We start from the raw sequence: 14958 nt of genomic DNA, 5'->3' as shown, positions 1-14958 counted from the left end.
GGAGGATGCTGTGTGCTGTGCCTCCAGGGAGAAGCAGCCAAGCAGCGTTTCCTGCCTGACCCCTCCCAACACATACATGCACACATGCATGCACACATGTACATACATGCACACACTTCTGCACCCCAGGCAAAAGTGTCTAATAAATATCTCATGGCCACAATACTGATCCAGATTCCTCAAAGGCAGTTGGCAATTATTAAATTGAGAGGATCATGAGGCACTTTTCTAAATTTGAAAGGCTTATCAAGGGTAGATCAGGAACAGGAAAAGTTAATAATTATAAACCCATTTCCATAGAAATAGACTTATTAGCAAGCATGCCAGCTGCCTGAAAGTAAAAGACCTCCTTCTGGTTTGAAGGAAATGACTTAAAAATTTGTGCATAAAAGTGACTCTGCATTGATTGTTATTCCGTTTGTAGCTGGACTTGGGCAGATTCCTGTAGCTGGCCCAGCTCATGGGCTGGACAGTCAGAGAGGAGCTGGAAGGGCCCACCAATGAAGGAGGCCCTCTCACACAGACCCTGCTCCCTTCTCTACCCCCAAGACCAGACTGCAGATTTAACAGGATTAAATTGCTGACAACAAAGAGAGTTATGCCCCTATTCTTCTCTTGCTGGGTGGGGGGTGGGGGGTGTCTCACTTTCTTGGGAATCACTTTACTAAATTCTACTGAATGCTGAGAACCCAGGAAGTATTAGAAGCAAGCTCCCAAGTCATGATTCCAAGCACAGTGCAGCCCAAAGAGGAATCAAAGTTCTGGTCTAATACAACTGAGCGTCTTTTGTAGGAGGAGATTCAACAGATGGAGAAGTGAGGACTTCTTCTAACCAGAGAGGAGACTTTAGGCTGTTGTGTGGTAGAGGAGAATGACGGTGGCTAAAGAGAAGGCCTCAGTCCCTAAGACCCTGAAATCCCTTCGGCAACTCAGAATCAGCCCCTTAGTCTCACCTTTCTCTGCTTTCTCACTAAAGACGCCTGGGTAAACCGGGGTCCCCTGGTGGGTGGGTCCCTTGGTAGGGTTTGCCTGTCCGTCTTCCCATGAGACCGGTATTCTTTATGCAGAACACATTGTCTTCCCCATGCAGAACACCATGACAAATAGATCCTTGAGGACTCAGAGCTCCCCTGTCCCACACCCAGCTTAACCTCAGCTGAAACACCTGGCTGTGTCATTTTAATACATTTATATTTCAATTTGAATAGCTATTTCTAGCTAGTGGCCACAGTATTGGACGGAGCAGTATCAGAGAGTTTCTTAAAACCTTGGCTGCATAGAAAAGGTTGGACATGACCAATTCTGTATGGAATCTAGTGTGCTTCTGGTTTGGGAGGAATTCCATATTTGGGCAGATCATTTCTGTCCATATCATCATTATGTTGGAACGTTGCCTCTGGTACCTCTGGGATGCCCCGAACCATCCACTTGTGGTTCTCACCCTCTTCTCCAATCAGCAAGTGGGAGGGGAGCTGTCCAAGGTAGGATTCTGGTGGGCCAGCAACAAGCCCAGGTTCATTTCACAACTCTTTCCTCCCAGACTAAGAGTTGGAGGTTCAAACTGCAGACCCTACCCACAACCTCAAAGGCAGGGCAGAGGCTTCCAAGCCCAGTTTGGTCCAGGCAGTAAAGGAATGGGTTGATTGCTGTGACTCAGGCCTTGGGGAACCGTGAATTGGTGACTCTGCTGTCACATTCCTTGGCTGGGGATAAAGGTAGCATCAGGGTAATAGAAAAGTCTACACAACAGGAGTCCTTCACAAATCCTGTGCTGGATGGCTTCTGTTTTAACTCTCTGTTCAGTGACTTCTGCTGTTGGTACAGTAGCCTACAGCTTACAACATCTCAGTCAATGATGAGATGCTCTCTGTGTTCAAAAATATTGAGAATGACGCTGGTCTTTTTCACCTATATGTGTACCAACCACCTTCTTCCTCTCCTCCAAACAAACATTAAGGCAGGTGGATTCTCACATCTCATTTCATTCCAGGCTCACGAAATGAGAAGACACTATAGCTTCTTATGTGTTGATCATAGTTATGTAGTAAACCAAGAAGTTATGGAGTCGTTCCCATGCTTGATCTCATGATGCTCCCACCAGCCCATGAGGTCACCACTGTGCTCTCCTAATCCTTTTTTTAAGAGATTTTATTTAATTATTCATGAAATACACTGAGAGAGAGGCAGAGACATAGGCAGAGGCAGAAGCAGTCTCCCTGCAGGGAGCCAGCCAATGCGGGACTCACACCCTGCACTGAAGGCAGATGCTCAACCACTGAGCCACCTAGGTGTCCCTGTGCTCCCCAGATCCTAAAGCCCAGAGTTTGAACCACTGGTCCATAGACACACAGCCAAGTAAAAGTAGAGGTGGCCAGAGTCCAAGGTATGCCTCAGGAATGGAGTGATGGTAACACCAGACTAGAGCCTCAGGGCCCCTTGCTGTGTGTGGTCCTGGATGGCAGTGTGTGCACACATGGGGGTGGGGAGAGCTGTCTGACCTGCTCATTCAGGGAAGGACAGTCTGCTTCTCATGAGCCCTGCAGATGGATTGCCCACCCATTTGGAGGTGTGAGCTACCAGTGGGCAACTCATGACTTAGGCTGTGTCGACACTGCCATATGCTATGTTGAAGCTGGCAGTCACTCTCAATTAGCAAGGAGGAATGTGGCAATATATCACCTCCTTGATGTCTACTGAGCCTCAGGTTTTAAATTGCACTTTGACATGTGTTTTCCAGGGTAAACGGCTCCTTCTGTGAGATCTTGCAAGTGGACTTTGGGATTGACAACAGCAGCGGTCTGGCTGGGGCCCAGCCCATTACCTGGCAGGTGGAATACCCGGTGGAGGACTCCATGAGTGAGCTGGCCGTCTCTGAGATCTTTGTCAGCCAGACATCCTTTGTGGGCATCGTTCCTCTTGCAATGGTGAGAAATTTGAGCTTCATAAGAGGGTCACAGAGAAGTTTTCTTTGAATGCTTTTCAAAGAAACATGAAGCATTTTATAATATGTTGTTTTTAAAAATGCACTTGAGTTGAGGATATTTAAGTAAGGGAAATGCACTTAGATTACATTTTATTTACCAACCTTCTGTAATACTTTTTTGGAAACTTTTTGGGGTCTCCCATAAATCCCTTTTCCTTTGTGGATATTGGTGAATGTTTTCTGTGGGTTCCTGCTCTTTATTGTCTCAATCTGTGCCTGCACAAGGACCAAGTGCTGCACTGCATGGAATGCACCCTGTAGAGGGACGGCCCTCTACACAATGAGCAAGCAGCCCTGGTCACTCAGCTTCACCAGGCAGGTGAGGGGACGGGCAAGCTGAAAAATGTGAGTAGACTGAAGCAGCCTTGGTAGGAACTGACCATCTGAGGCTACATAAGGTCGCAGAGTCCATAAAACCACTTGGGTTTCTGCCTCTGGCCTAGAGGTGACCAGATTTTTCCGCTGAGCTTGGTTGAAGTTCCATTCACGACCAGGCTCGGGCCACATCTGAGAACAGGGTCATGCATGAGGTTCCAGAATGTGAAAAGGGTAGTGCTGGTGAGCCATAGGCATGCTCAATACCTGGAGTGCCACATTCCTAGTACCCTGTTCCGCACTGGAAATGTTCAGTGGAATGTGAAATATTCTGCATTGCTTCGACCTTCCTGTCAGCACCCAGATATTCTAGGGCAGTCCATGGGTGCTTCTATCATCCATACTCAAGTTGGATACCAGGGTTAAGATCTTTGCAAATGAAACCCTATACCCAAAAAAAAAAAAAAAAAAAAAAAAAAGAAACCCTATACCCTACAATGAAGTCTGCAATTTCCATATCTGTGTCTTACTCTGGTCTATGCCCAGTGTCTCCACGCCTGGCTCCTTGTCTTCAACTTGACTGTTAAAAGACACACCCCACTCCGCCCCGCTGATCACATTGGACAGAACTGGCTCTCTGTCCCCCTCCCCCATCACTCTCTGTGCACATCACCACCTGGTTTCATCTTCTTCATAGATGTTATCCATGTTGGAGTTTCAGGGTTCCCCATCCATCTGCTCCCCACAAGGTGGGGTTCATGAGGGTAGGGTTCTGGTCAGTTGTGTCCACCTCTGTGACTCCAGCATCTAGAACAGTGTCTGAGACAGTTAATAGATGCTGCGAATGAATGAACCCTGGCTTCAATCCAAGCTTTTGGGCTTACCTAGTTCCTGAAAGTTAGCACCATGGGAGTTTACCCACACCCGCAATGATCTGCATTTTGGTTTTGGTGCAGCCACAGTCAGCAGGAAATATCCGCGTTAAGGGGCAGGGATGGATGGATGTGGATTTTAAGACAGAATGAGACTATTCTGATTTTCCAGATTGACATAGATCTGGCCAAGTCCTTATAATTTTGTTCTATGCTTATTGTGTAGCACTTGATTCCCTGGCGATTCTGTAGCCTCCCGTTGCTACTGAGGATAGAATTCCATGGGAGAACGTGGTGCTCTCCTCTGATGGACAGGTGTCAGTTCTGGGAGGAGCTGGAAAGGAGGCTGGACCGAGGACAGGGGTCTAGACCCATGATTGGCTGAATGGAGACAGCCTGCTGCCTCTGTAGAAAAGGTTTTATCAGAACACAGCCCTGACCATTTGATAGGGGTTGTTTATGGCTGCCCTAATGCTGTCATAGCACACTCAGCATTTGCAGCAGTGTAGCAAAACAACTTCAGTTTTAGCATCTTGCCCTAAGTCCCCTTCTGAGAAAAGTGTGGGGCAGTACAGACAATTATTCTGTTGTTATTGGGCTCCAGGGGATGTCCTTCAGGGGATGTGCTGGTTGTCCTGTCTCCTGGGGTAACTTTTCCTGATGAGATACTCAAATGTTCTTTGGCTGTGGTGACATCCTCTCATGATGCTGCCTGAAGACCTAACTTGTGGCTCCAGGCTGACTGGGATGTCCCTCACAGGGTCAGGGCTCATAGTGGGGCAGGACACAACCAAGGGGAGGAGGAGATAAGGAGATGTGAAACCCACACAGGAAGGAAGGGCCTGGGAGAGCAGGAAAAGCAGCCATTTGGAAGGTGGTCCTCACTCACAGGTGGGCAGGGGCCAGCGCTTCCCTTCTGGGGAAGCGCTCCCGTGTCTTACTGACAGGCGCCTGGGCACCGGCTGTGGAGTCCAGTGGATGCCAGCTGTTTGCTGGCCTTGCCACACCGGGGTGTGGAGGTTTCTCCGCTGCCTCCCCTGCCCTTAGGTGCTGTCCCAACGCCTTGCTGCTCCGGGGAGGCTGGGTTTATGCATGTTGTGCGCACAGCATGTCCCTGACTATTAGTTGCTTCACAGTGCTCCGTGGCTGCCTGATCTTTACTTAGGGCCGGTTTCTCGCCTTTGGCTTTGGTTCTTCTTGGCAGGGAAGCGGCAGGGTTGGATGGTTGAGTGGTGCTGTGTATCACCACCTGTCTCTTGGATCACTGTGAAGAGTGGCTCTGAAATGACCCCAAGGGACCAGAGCTGCTTAGTAAAGTTTGCTTTAGGACCGAAGTTGGTAGTTTGTCTTTTCGTAGGCAGCTGTTTACCTGTTCTCCAAACCCACAACTGCCAAGGGGTGGCCTTAGGGGTGAAGTCTGCCCACCGTGCTTAGCAGAAGTGCCTTCTATATGCTTCTTCCTTTTCCCTCTTCCTGCGCACCTCCTCCCCCACTTCCCTCACCCCTTCTTTCCCTCCTCCCTTCTCACCTCCGCCTCCTTTCTTCTTTCTCAGAGACAACTAACTCTGGACGAGTTCTGCATGATGTAAGGATGCTACATGACTTGTCCACCAAACATACACAAATGGGCTCGTTATTGTATCAGTTTGTACCCAGAAGCAGAAACTGCTTTAGTGGTTAGAACATAGTGATGTAAGCGCAAGCACTCAGCTTCACAGGAATTAGAACACATGAGAAGCCAGACACAGAACAGAAGAGAGTCAGGAACCCTGGCAAGAACGAGTCTACCTGGCCCAGTCTGGAGGCAGGAGGAGGCGTTCCCGGGAACCAGGGCTGTGTCACCTCCAGAGCCAGAACCTAGCAGGGGATGGATCTGAAGGTGTACGGGCTCTGGGTGGTGCTGTCATCTTGCTGGTTTTATTGTACAATATGACTCTGATATCCTGTATGTGTCCTGTTCATCAGAAGCATGTGCATTGGGGACATAGCCACACTGAGTCCCGGGCCTGCCCAGGATGCTCCACTGCCTGGTTTCATGTCTCTTTTCACCTTAAAGGTAAACTCAGAGAGGCCTCCCCTGGCCACTCAGGCCAAATTAGCTCTTTCCTCCTTATATTCTTGCTCACTTGCCTCTTGTAGATCATATCACTGTCTGCAATTCATGCTTATTTATATGATTGTGCACATCTATTTCAGTCAGGTTCCAATCATGAGAGAGAATTTGGACAGGGAAAGTTTAGTATAAAGGATTATTAATCTTGACGGAGACTGGAATAATGAGGGATTGCTCAGTAAGAAGTGAAGAGACTCTAAAGAGTGTCTGAGTGGCAGACATCAGGAGCATCCACTGCCCTAGGGCTGAGCTAGAGCGCCCAAAGAACAAGCCTCCCTACCCTGAGATCCAGCCATTGTTGCAGATGGGATGGTCACAGCTCACTGAACATGGAGAAGTTGCTCAGGTAACATGCTGGTAGAACTTGCTAGAATTCTGAAGACTGCTCTTTACAGAGCGGTATCTCATCAGAGGCACCAAACCACTCAAGGTGGTTGCTGGGTAGAGCCTCTGGGTGCTGGGCACAGCAGGAGCCTCTGGGTGCTGGGCGCAGCAAGAGCTGGACACGAGGGGAGCCACCTGTGCTGGAGAAGTCATGGTGCATGCAAAAACAGTAGCCCGCAGACGGAGTATGCCAGAATCAGAAGGCAAGCCCTTTCTCTTTGAAACATCTCTCCAGTGCCCTGACAAACTTCAACATTTTGACCTTTTGGCAAAGGAAAAATATTAAGGGTTCAGATCCATTTTCACAGAACAGGTAATGAGGGGTGAATTTGGAGCCAGGCAGCAATAGCTTGATAAGCAGAAACCAGATCACAAGCTCCTGGATGGAAGGGATTGCGTTTGCTCTGACCACCAGGGGCTTTCTCAGCACCCTGCATGGTGCCTAGTATATGGTATTTGCTCAACAAACGAATGGATGGTTATATTTACCATCAGAACCTAAGTCCACTGGCTGGAGCTCTCATTTGCTGTGCTAATTTCCTTTTACCTCAGTAATAAATCACTACAAACTTAATGGTTTAAAGCAACACAAAGTCATCATCCTGTAGTCTGGAGGCTGAAATGGGTCTCACTGGGCTAAAACCAATGTGTCAGCAGGACTGCACCCTTCTGGAGGCTGGGAGGGAGGATCCATTTGTTGCCTTTTCCAGATATTGGAAGCCATCTGCACATCCCTTGGCTCCTGGCTCCATGTCACTCAGACATCTGCTTCTGTCATTACATATCCTTTCTGACATTCTTGCCTCCCTTGATTCCTTATAAAGACCCTTGCAATGACATTGGGGCCACTTGAGTATTAGCCAGGAAAATCTCCTCACTTCAAAAGTCTTCACTTTTCCTCTTGCCATGCAAAGTAACATATCCATAGATCCTGGGAATTGTGATGTGGACATCCATTACTTTCCTCCCATTCTCCTTGTGTGGGACCCCAGTCTCCCCTTTCTGGTCTTCCTCAGGCTGTTTACCTAGAACTCTTCACCCTTCTTCCCATGATCTGTTCTTTTGTTGCCACCCTAGCTCTTGTCTGTGATGTTTTCTGGACCCTGGGGTCATCCCCCACCAACCCACCACCTCTGGGGACAGGCTTCTGGGGACACTGCCCTCCTGTCATCAGGAAAGTACTCGGCACTCTGTTCTTCCAGGGGATCCCACAGTAGAGCCACCACAGGCACAGCAATCACAAATCTCTTCATTTACGCACACAGCCTTTCCTCCAGGAGGATATGGGCCACCCCAGGTCTGGGGCTAGGAAGGCTCCTGTGATAGCTACACATCCTCATCCTCTAATCTCTGGGGCTGGAAAGAGGAGACCTGAGGGCAGAGCCCATCTGGCCTCTCATTTTCCATGTAGCCGTAGAGAGCTCACTTAACTTCTCTTTGTTTCAGTTTCTCATGTGTGAATTTCCAAATAAGAATACTGGTTCTGTCTATCACCCAGCGGTGTCATATGGACTGAGAGCCAACAGATACGAACATACTTACAATATCCAGGCAAATATAAAGGTCATATATGTAGTGGAAAACCACCTCATGTAGATTCAAGCAGATTCAACTGCTGTGTAGAATTAATGACTCTCTCTACCTTGTCAGTTTTGTTATCCTGTTGACTTACCAGGGTGATATACATACCAGGAAAATATCTTTTTTTAAAAAGATTTTTATTTATTTATTCATGAGAGACACAGAGAGAGGCAGAGACATAGGCAGAGGGAGAAGCGGGCTCCATGCAGGGAGCCCGATGTGGGACTTGATCCTGGGACTCCAGGATCACGCCCTGGGCTGAAGGCAGACACTCAACCGCTGAGACACCCAGGCATCCCCATACTGGGAAAATTTCAATCCTTTTTACCTTTGAGGTAGTTGGTAATGAAACATTTTGGTCAAGAGAACAGGCTTTTGGGTCAACCTGTTTAGACTGAAATTTGAACTGTAATGTTTATTAGCTTTGTTATTGTGGGCACATCACTTTACTTATCTGAAACTCAGTTTCCTCATATGTAAACTGTAGAAATAAGGTTTCCTGCCTCTAAGGGTTTTGTGAGGACTTGGGATACTGCAGGAAGGCTTGGCACAATATCAGCACTCAATCACATTTAGTCATCATTATTTTTGTCATGGCCGTCATACTCTCTGGCCACATACGGGCACATCTGCTAGACTTTGGGTGAAGGCAAAGCAGACATTCAGTCTCAGGGTAAGTGGTGGGTTCTCCTCCTGGAGGAAAGAAAGAGTTTGATTTACTGAGTCAAGATAGCCATGGTGCAGAGGTGGGAGATAAAGACCTGGCCTTTGGAGATGCAGCTGTGACCTACAGGAGAGGAGGGAAAACTGTTGGGTGAGCAGTCAGCTGTCACTGCTGCCCATGGGGTACCTCATTCAGTCTCACTGCCACTTCTAAGGGGGCATTGTTACTCAGGGAGGCAACCCAAGGCTTATGGTTTAGAACTTTGCTACCACAGTTGTGTGATCCTGGGTAGCAAACCAATATGTACCATGAAGTTAATATGTAGCTTTGGGGGAATGCCTGATAGGACTGGGGAGAGACCCCAGGCATGAAAGCTAGGACAGAGGCTGATGCAATGGACCAGGCAGGAAGGCTTGCAAAGGAACAGTGGCAGTGGTGAGGTATGCATCCATCTATCTTTCCATCCATCCATCCATCCATCTATCCATCTATTTGTCCATCCATCCATCCATCCATCCATCCATCCATTCATCTGTCACTCATCCATCCATCCATCCATCCATCCATCCATCCATGTCCTATCCATCCATTCATTCATCCAACTATTCATCTTTCCATCCATTCATCTGTCTGACCATCCATCCATCCATCCATCCATCCACTCATATATCCATTTATCCATCTGCTTGTCCATCTGTTTGTTCATCTATCCACCTGTCCTTTCATACATCCATTAGTTCATCTATCTTTTCCTTCCTTCCTCCTTCCCTCTTTTCCTTCCTTCCTTCTTTCCTTCCATCCTTCCAGTCAATTGCTATACACAGACATTTATTTAGTATACACTGTGTGCTGAATTCATTTTTTTTGGTACATGGAAAGGGGAAATATGGAATTGATAGAAATTTTGGAGTTGGAAACCATTTGTTTCTGATATTTCCATTTCTAGCAGAATAGCACAGATGGTCAAAACCTTCAAAATCCCATCTTAAAAAGGGCAGCCTAAAAAGAGGAGTGTCATAACCCAGGATAATAATGCTGTTTTTTGCATTACCTTGAAAATCTAAAGCTGTCCCCTCCATGCCTGGGAAATGCTAACTTGGTGCCTATTTCTTTTTCTCTTGTGAAAAACTTGTGAAAGCACAAGTTTTCTGTCTTTTCCCTTCCACTGTGTCCCTTCACTCCCCTTCACTTCTCTTCAGTTTTCCATCCAATTACTGAGCTTTGAGCTTAGAGACTTATTTCCAGGAGTGGCATGGAGTGCAGGGCTGGAGTCCACTATACAATTACAGTTCTTAAAACTAAAAAGCCCAGCTCTGCACATGCAGATAAAAAACACATTATCTTTGAACAGGTTGGAATAAAAAAATGAACACATTTGGTGAGTTTCTAGGCAACTGGGTACACAGGCTCTGCATAGAAAAAAAGAGATAATCAGATTTGTCTTTAGCTGTATCAGCCTGAGACTTTACAAGACCTAGACATGTACTTATTTACTTCCAACAATACCCATGTGCCTACTAAGTGTTCTAGCAGATGGTGATGGGCCGGCACAGAGCCCTGGCTCTCGTGGTGTCACATTCCAGTAAAGTCCATTTCATTCCTTCAGGTGCTAAGAACTCATGTTGGTAGCAGAACAGCTGGGAGGGGGTGGGCAGTGTCAGAGTCATCCGAAAGACATCCTTCTAAGGGTCCTGTGTCTGCTCTGAGACCTAACTGAGGAGGACAAGCCAGCTATGGAGGATGAGCATCCCAGCAGAGGGAGCAGTGTGTGTCTTCAAGCAGAATTAGGCTGGGTGTGTTTGAGGACCTCAGAGAAGGCCGATGGCTAGAGTGGACAGAGCAAGGGGAGGGAGTGGGAAAGAGCAGGGCATGTGGAGGAAGGCAGCAGCTTCTGTAGGCCTTGGTGGTAACAGCTAATGTTGCACGGGCCACCCAGCACCCAGGCACTGTTCTCGGCATGTGTATCCCTCTCCTGTAGCTGCTATGACAAATTACCACAACCGTAGTGACTTAAAACAGCACAAATTTATCTCATAATTCTGGATGTCAGAAGTCTTAGTTGAGTCTACGGGGCAAAAATCAAAATGTCAGCAGAACCATGTTCCTTCTGGCAGCACTGGGGAAAATCTGATCCTTCCCCATTTCTAGCTTCTGGAGACTGCCACATTCATTGTCTTGTGTCCCCACATCGCTCTGACATCTGCTTCTATTACCATGTCCCGATTCTTGGACTCTGACTCTCCTGCCTTCCTCTTTCACTTACAAGGACACTGTGGTGACACTGAGCTGCCAGGATAACATCCTCATCTCAGGATCCTTCACTAAATCACATCTGAAAACCCTCTTCTATGTAAGGCTCCATATTTCCAGGCTCTGGGTCAGAGCAGTCATTTTTGGAGTTATGTATCTATATCTCCACTCCACCCCATGAGACCGTGAGGTCCTGGAGGGTAGAGACCAGCACGGTTGTTCATCAGCTTTGTCAGGCAGCGCACAGCCCACTGTCTGATGGTGAATAGTGCCTGGTAGGCATTTGTCCAAGGGCACACTCTATAGTCCGAGCTTTGTGGTATTTCACTGTTGTTTTTGCAACATAAATCAGACCATGTTGCCTCTTCTTACTCATCCCACTTAAAACCATCCAGTGGCTTCCCATTATACACAAAATAAAATCTAGTAGCTTCCTAACCTGGGGTCTGCAGAAGGTATCTGTTGTTAGAATTCAGGGGTCCATGAAATTGGATGGGAAAGATAAGATAAACACATACCCCCATGTACATATGCACACATACATATATACACGTGTATGCATACACACATAAGTGTGTGCACATGCACACATATAGACACAAATACACATGACACTCAAGTGCTGGTCTCTGCCCTCCAGAAGCCCTCCCACAGCTCATGGAGTAGGGCAGAAGTATGCACAGACAAGCTCGGTAGTGTGCTGAGTGCAGGGATGGGCACCCTTTCGCTGTCTCCTCTGCAGCCCCCCCCCCCCCCCCCACTCCCCATCTCTAGCCCCATCAGCCCTCTCTTAGGTGGCTGGTTCAGCTCCTGTGTCCACCCTTGACACCCTGCACTCTACTCTCCATGTGCACACAGAGTGCTCTGCTTAAACACACTTGGGATCCTTCAGCCTCCCGGCCCAAAGCCCTGGGATGGCTGCCCAGTCCTCCCTTCTCACCGGTGTATCCAAAGCTCAGCACGTCTGCCTCCTGGCCCCCTCAGACCTCACTTGCCCACTCCAAACCCTTTTCTACCCTAAGACCTCCACCTCCACCTGGAATCCTCTTCCTGCAGCTTTTGAGGTGTTTGTCACTTGTTCATTCAAATGTCACCTGAGGTATGGGGAAATTCTCTCTGAGGAGATGATGGTGGCTTTTTTTTTTTTGGTCCTCTATAAATAGACCTCATCTCATTCTACACATTTGGGGAGTAGAGTCAGGGGAGAGTGGGGGCACCTCTGAAGGTAGGAAGATGAGGGCAGAGAGAGTTTCCCCAGCTTGGAATGAGGATCTGTGGTCTCCAGAGTGGGGGACACCCACTTTCTACTCCCTGCCTGTTCCTATGGGGCCATGATAAAACCTTGTGAAGAAGAGGCTGCTTGTTATCCCTAGAGAGGTGGGGCCCCAGGCACAGGTTTTCCAGGCTTTGAAATGACTTCCCAGTCTCTGTGTCTATTTTGGATTTGGACCAGGAGAGTATTAGCAGACTCTGGAGCTATGTTCAAATCCTGGCTCTGATACTTAGCAGCCACAAGACATTGAGTGAGTGGGTTATCTGTTCTGAGACTCAGTTCCCCAATGTGCGAAATCAGCCCAGGATTGTGGTGAAGTCACATGTGGGGATTGTCCAGAATAGAGCCCAGCATGATTGCCTGTCAAAAATAGGAGTTTGGAACAATGGTGTACGTACTAGAGAACATAAGGGATTTCTGGCATAGTGGTGTTTTGAGGTCATTGGATTGGAGGAGGCCCAGGTGTGGTGTGTATAGATGAGAAGTTATCACAGTGTGGGCTCCAGAGCAGAGAGGGACCACTGCAGGTGCTCCTGACTCTAGCTTGGAGCTGGGGGAATTTCTAGAGCTTCCCAATTTTATGAAGCCTATTTTCCTGTGCCTTTCTCTTCCTTCATACTGGAGGAAGCTGGTTCTTGCTCCCATGGGGGAGAGGGCACGGGTTGCCTCTCTCCCCAGGGCAAAGGCATGTGAAATTTTTCTTATTTGATCTGTTGGCACACAGCTACCAATCTGCTCACTCAGGCTGCTGGAGCCAATGGCTGTGATTCACTCTGCTTGCCATGTTGAAACTTCAAGCACCCGGGAGGCTACTTTATATTCTTGGGATGATTGTGCCTGATGGCACCCCCAAAACTGGGCACTTAAATCTCATTAAGCCCCTGCTTCCTCTCATGGAGCATCTCTCTCCCTCCCCGGCTGTCAATATTTGTCCTTTGCCCATCTGCCCTGCATGTGGTTGGGCTTTGGAGAGGTAGCCTTTGTCCTCGGAGCCCCCAGCCCCGAGGCAGCTCTGAGCAGGAATGTTCTGACCCTCTGGAAGGTCCAGCAGGCATCTGCCACCCCTTGGGGTTTGCCATAACTTTGGGAGGTCTTAGGTGGGAGGGCAGTTCAGGAAGTCTTAAAGGCTTGTGAATGAGTCTTCTCTTGTCATTTGTCTTTTGTTTTGTTTAAAACTTAAAAATAAAATCTAACAGTGCTTGAATACATCCTCCTAGTAGCTTTCAGGTAAGGCTTACATGTTTGCAGACTAGCCCACAATCCTAGCCCCTTCCCCAAGTTAACCACAGTTTTCATTTTATGTTTCTCATCCGGAACTGTGTATCTACATCCAGACACATATCTGTTGACTGCAGAAAATACGAGTATTGTCGTGTGTGTGTGTCTGTGTTTTAAAACAAAGGGTGTTGTGCTGTGTATCACATTCTTCACAGTCAACAATATGTCTTGGAGGCTGTTTCATGCCCATGTGAACAGAACTAACTCATCCATTTTTAAAAAACTGCTCTGTAGTATTCTATGGTGGGCTATTCCATAGTTTATTTCCCTACTGATGAATATTTACATGGTTCCCATTTCTTTTTTCCCCCCTTTTTTTATTACTACGATGTATCCTGTAAAACGCCATCTGGTTTGGGGGTGGAAAGTGGGTTTATATCCTGTGCCAAATGGTAGCACGCCGGCGCACTGCTGTGTTGAGGCAGGAGTGCGGGCGGTGATCTGTCAATAGTCTGTCTTTGGTGCTCTGTTCCTTTCCTGGGGCCACCATCGTGAATTATCACCAACTGGATGGCCGAAAACAACAGGACTTCTCTTAGTTCTGGAGGCCAGAGCTCCAAAAGCAAGATGTCCGCAGGGCCACACTCCCTCTGAAGACTCAAGGGTTCTGGGTCCTTCCTTGCCCATCCTGGCTTGTGCTGACTCCAGGCATTCCTCAGCTCGTGGTCACGTCACTCTCGTCTCCACTTCTGCCACCAGAGGGCTGGCTGTGTGTGTTTGTCTCCATGTGTCCTCTTCTTAGGAGGACCCCAGTCATTGGGCTCAGGGCCCACCTTCATCCTCCTAGGATGACCTCATCTTAACGAATTACATCAGCAAAGACCCTCTTTCCAAATAAGGTCCCACCCTGAGATTCCAGTGGGCATGAATTGTTGGGGGGTAGGGAGGGCATTAACCCACTACAGGCACAGGAAGGGCGAGTAGCTACATATATACTATAGACTTGCCAACTTAGATCTGGAAGGTGTTCAGGAGCAGCCCAGTCCCATACTGTGTATGTCGCCGGCAAGAACGATGTCCTGGATGGTGACTTACAGGGCTAGGATGTCTTCAACCATACACTGAGATGTTCACATTCTCATTCAATCATGCTGGCTAGACTCCCTTTACCAGGACAGGGACGGGATTGCAGGGCCTCAGAAAAGCATTTTTATTGATTCCTGGCTTTGTAAGGCCACCCAGAAGGCCCAAATACCTCCCCTTCCACCAAAACAAATTTGTTAGTATACTTACCTGTTGGAGACA

The 14958-nt window shown here is 47.9% G+C and overlaps 1 protein-coding gene across 2 annotated transcripts in view; it reads left to right on the top strand.

The window, feature by feature from the left end:
* Window positions 1–14958, top strand: part of TMEM132B (transmembrane protein 132B) — a 371854-nt gene that overhangs the window by 271480 nt on the left and 85416 nt on the right. For both annotated transcript variants that reach the window (XM_072722666.1, XM_072722667.1), the window contains exon 4: window positions 2738–2924. In XM_072722666.1, coding sequence (XP_072578767.1) covers window positions 2738–2924 — 187 coding nt within the window. The remainder of the gene's footprint in view (window positions 1–2737; window positions 2925–14958) is intronic.

The sequence above is a fragment of the Vulpes vulpes genome, chromosome 10 (genome assembly GCF_048418805.1).
Source record: "Vulpes vulpes isolate BD-2025 chromosome 10, VulVul3, whole genome shotgun sequence".
In the NCBI taxonomy this organism is placed as follows: Eukaryota; Metazoa; Chordata; class Mammalia; order Carnivora; family Canidae; genus Vulpes; species Vulpes vulpes.
This window is presented reverse-complemented; position numbering and strand designations above follow the sequence as displayed.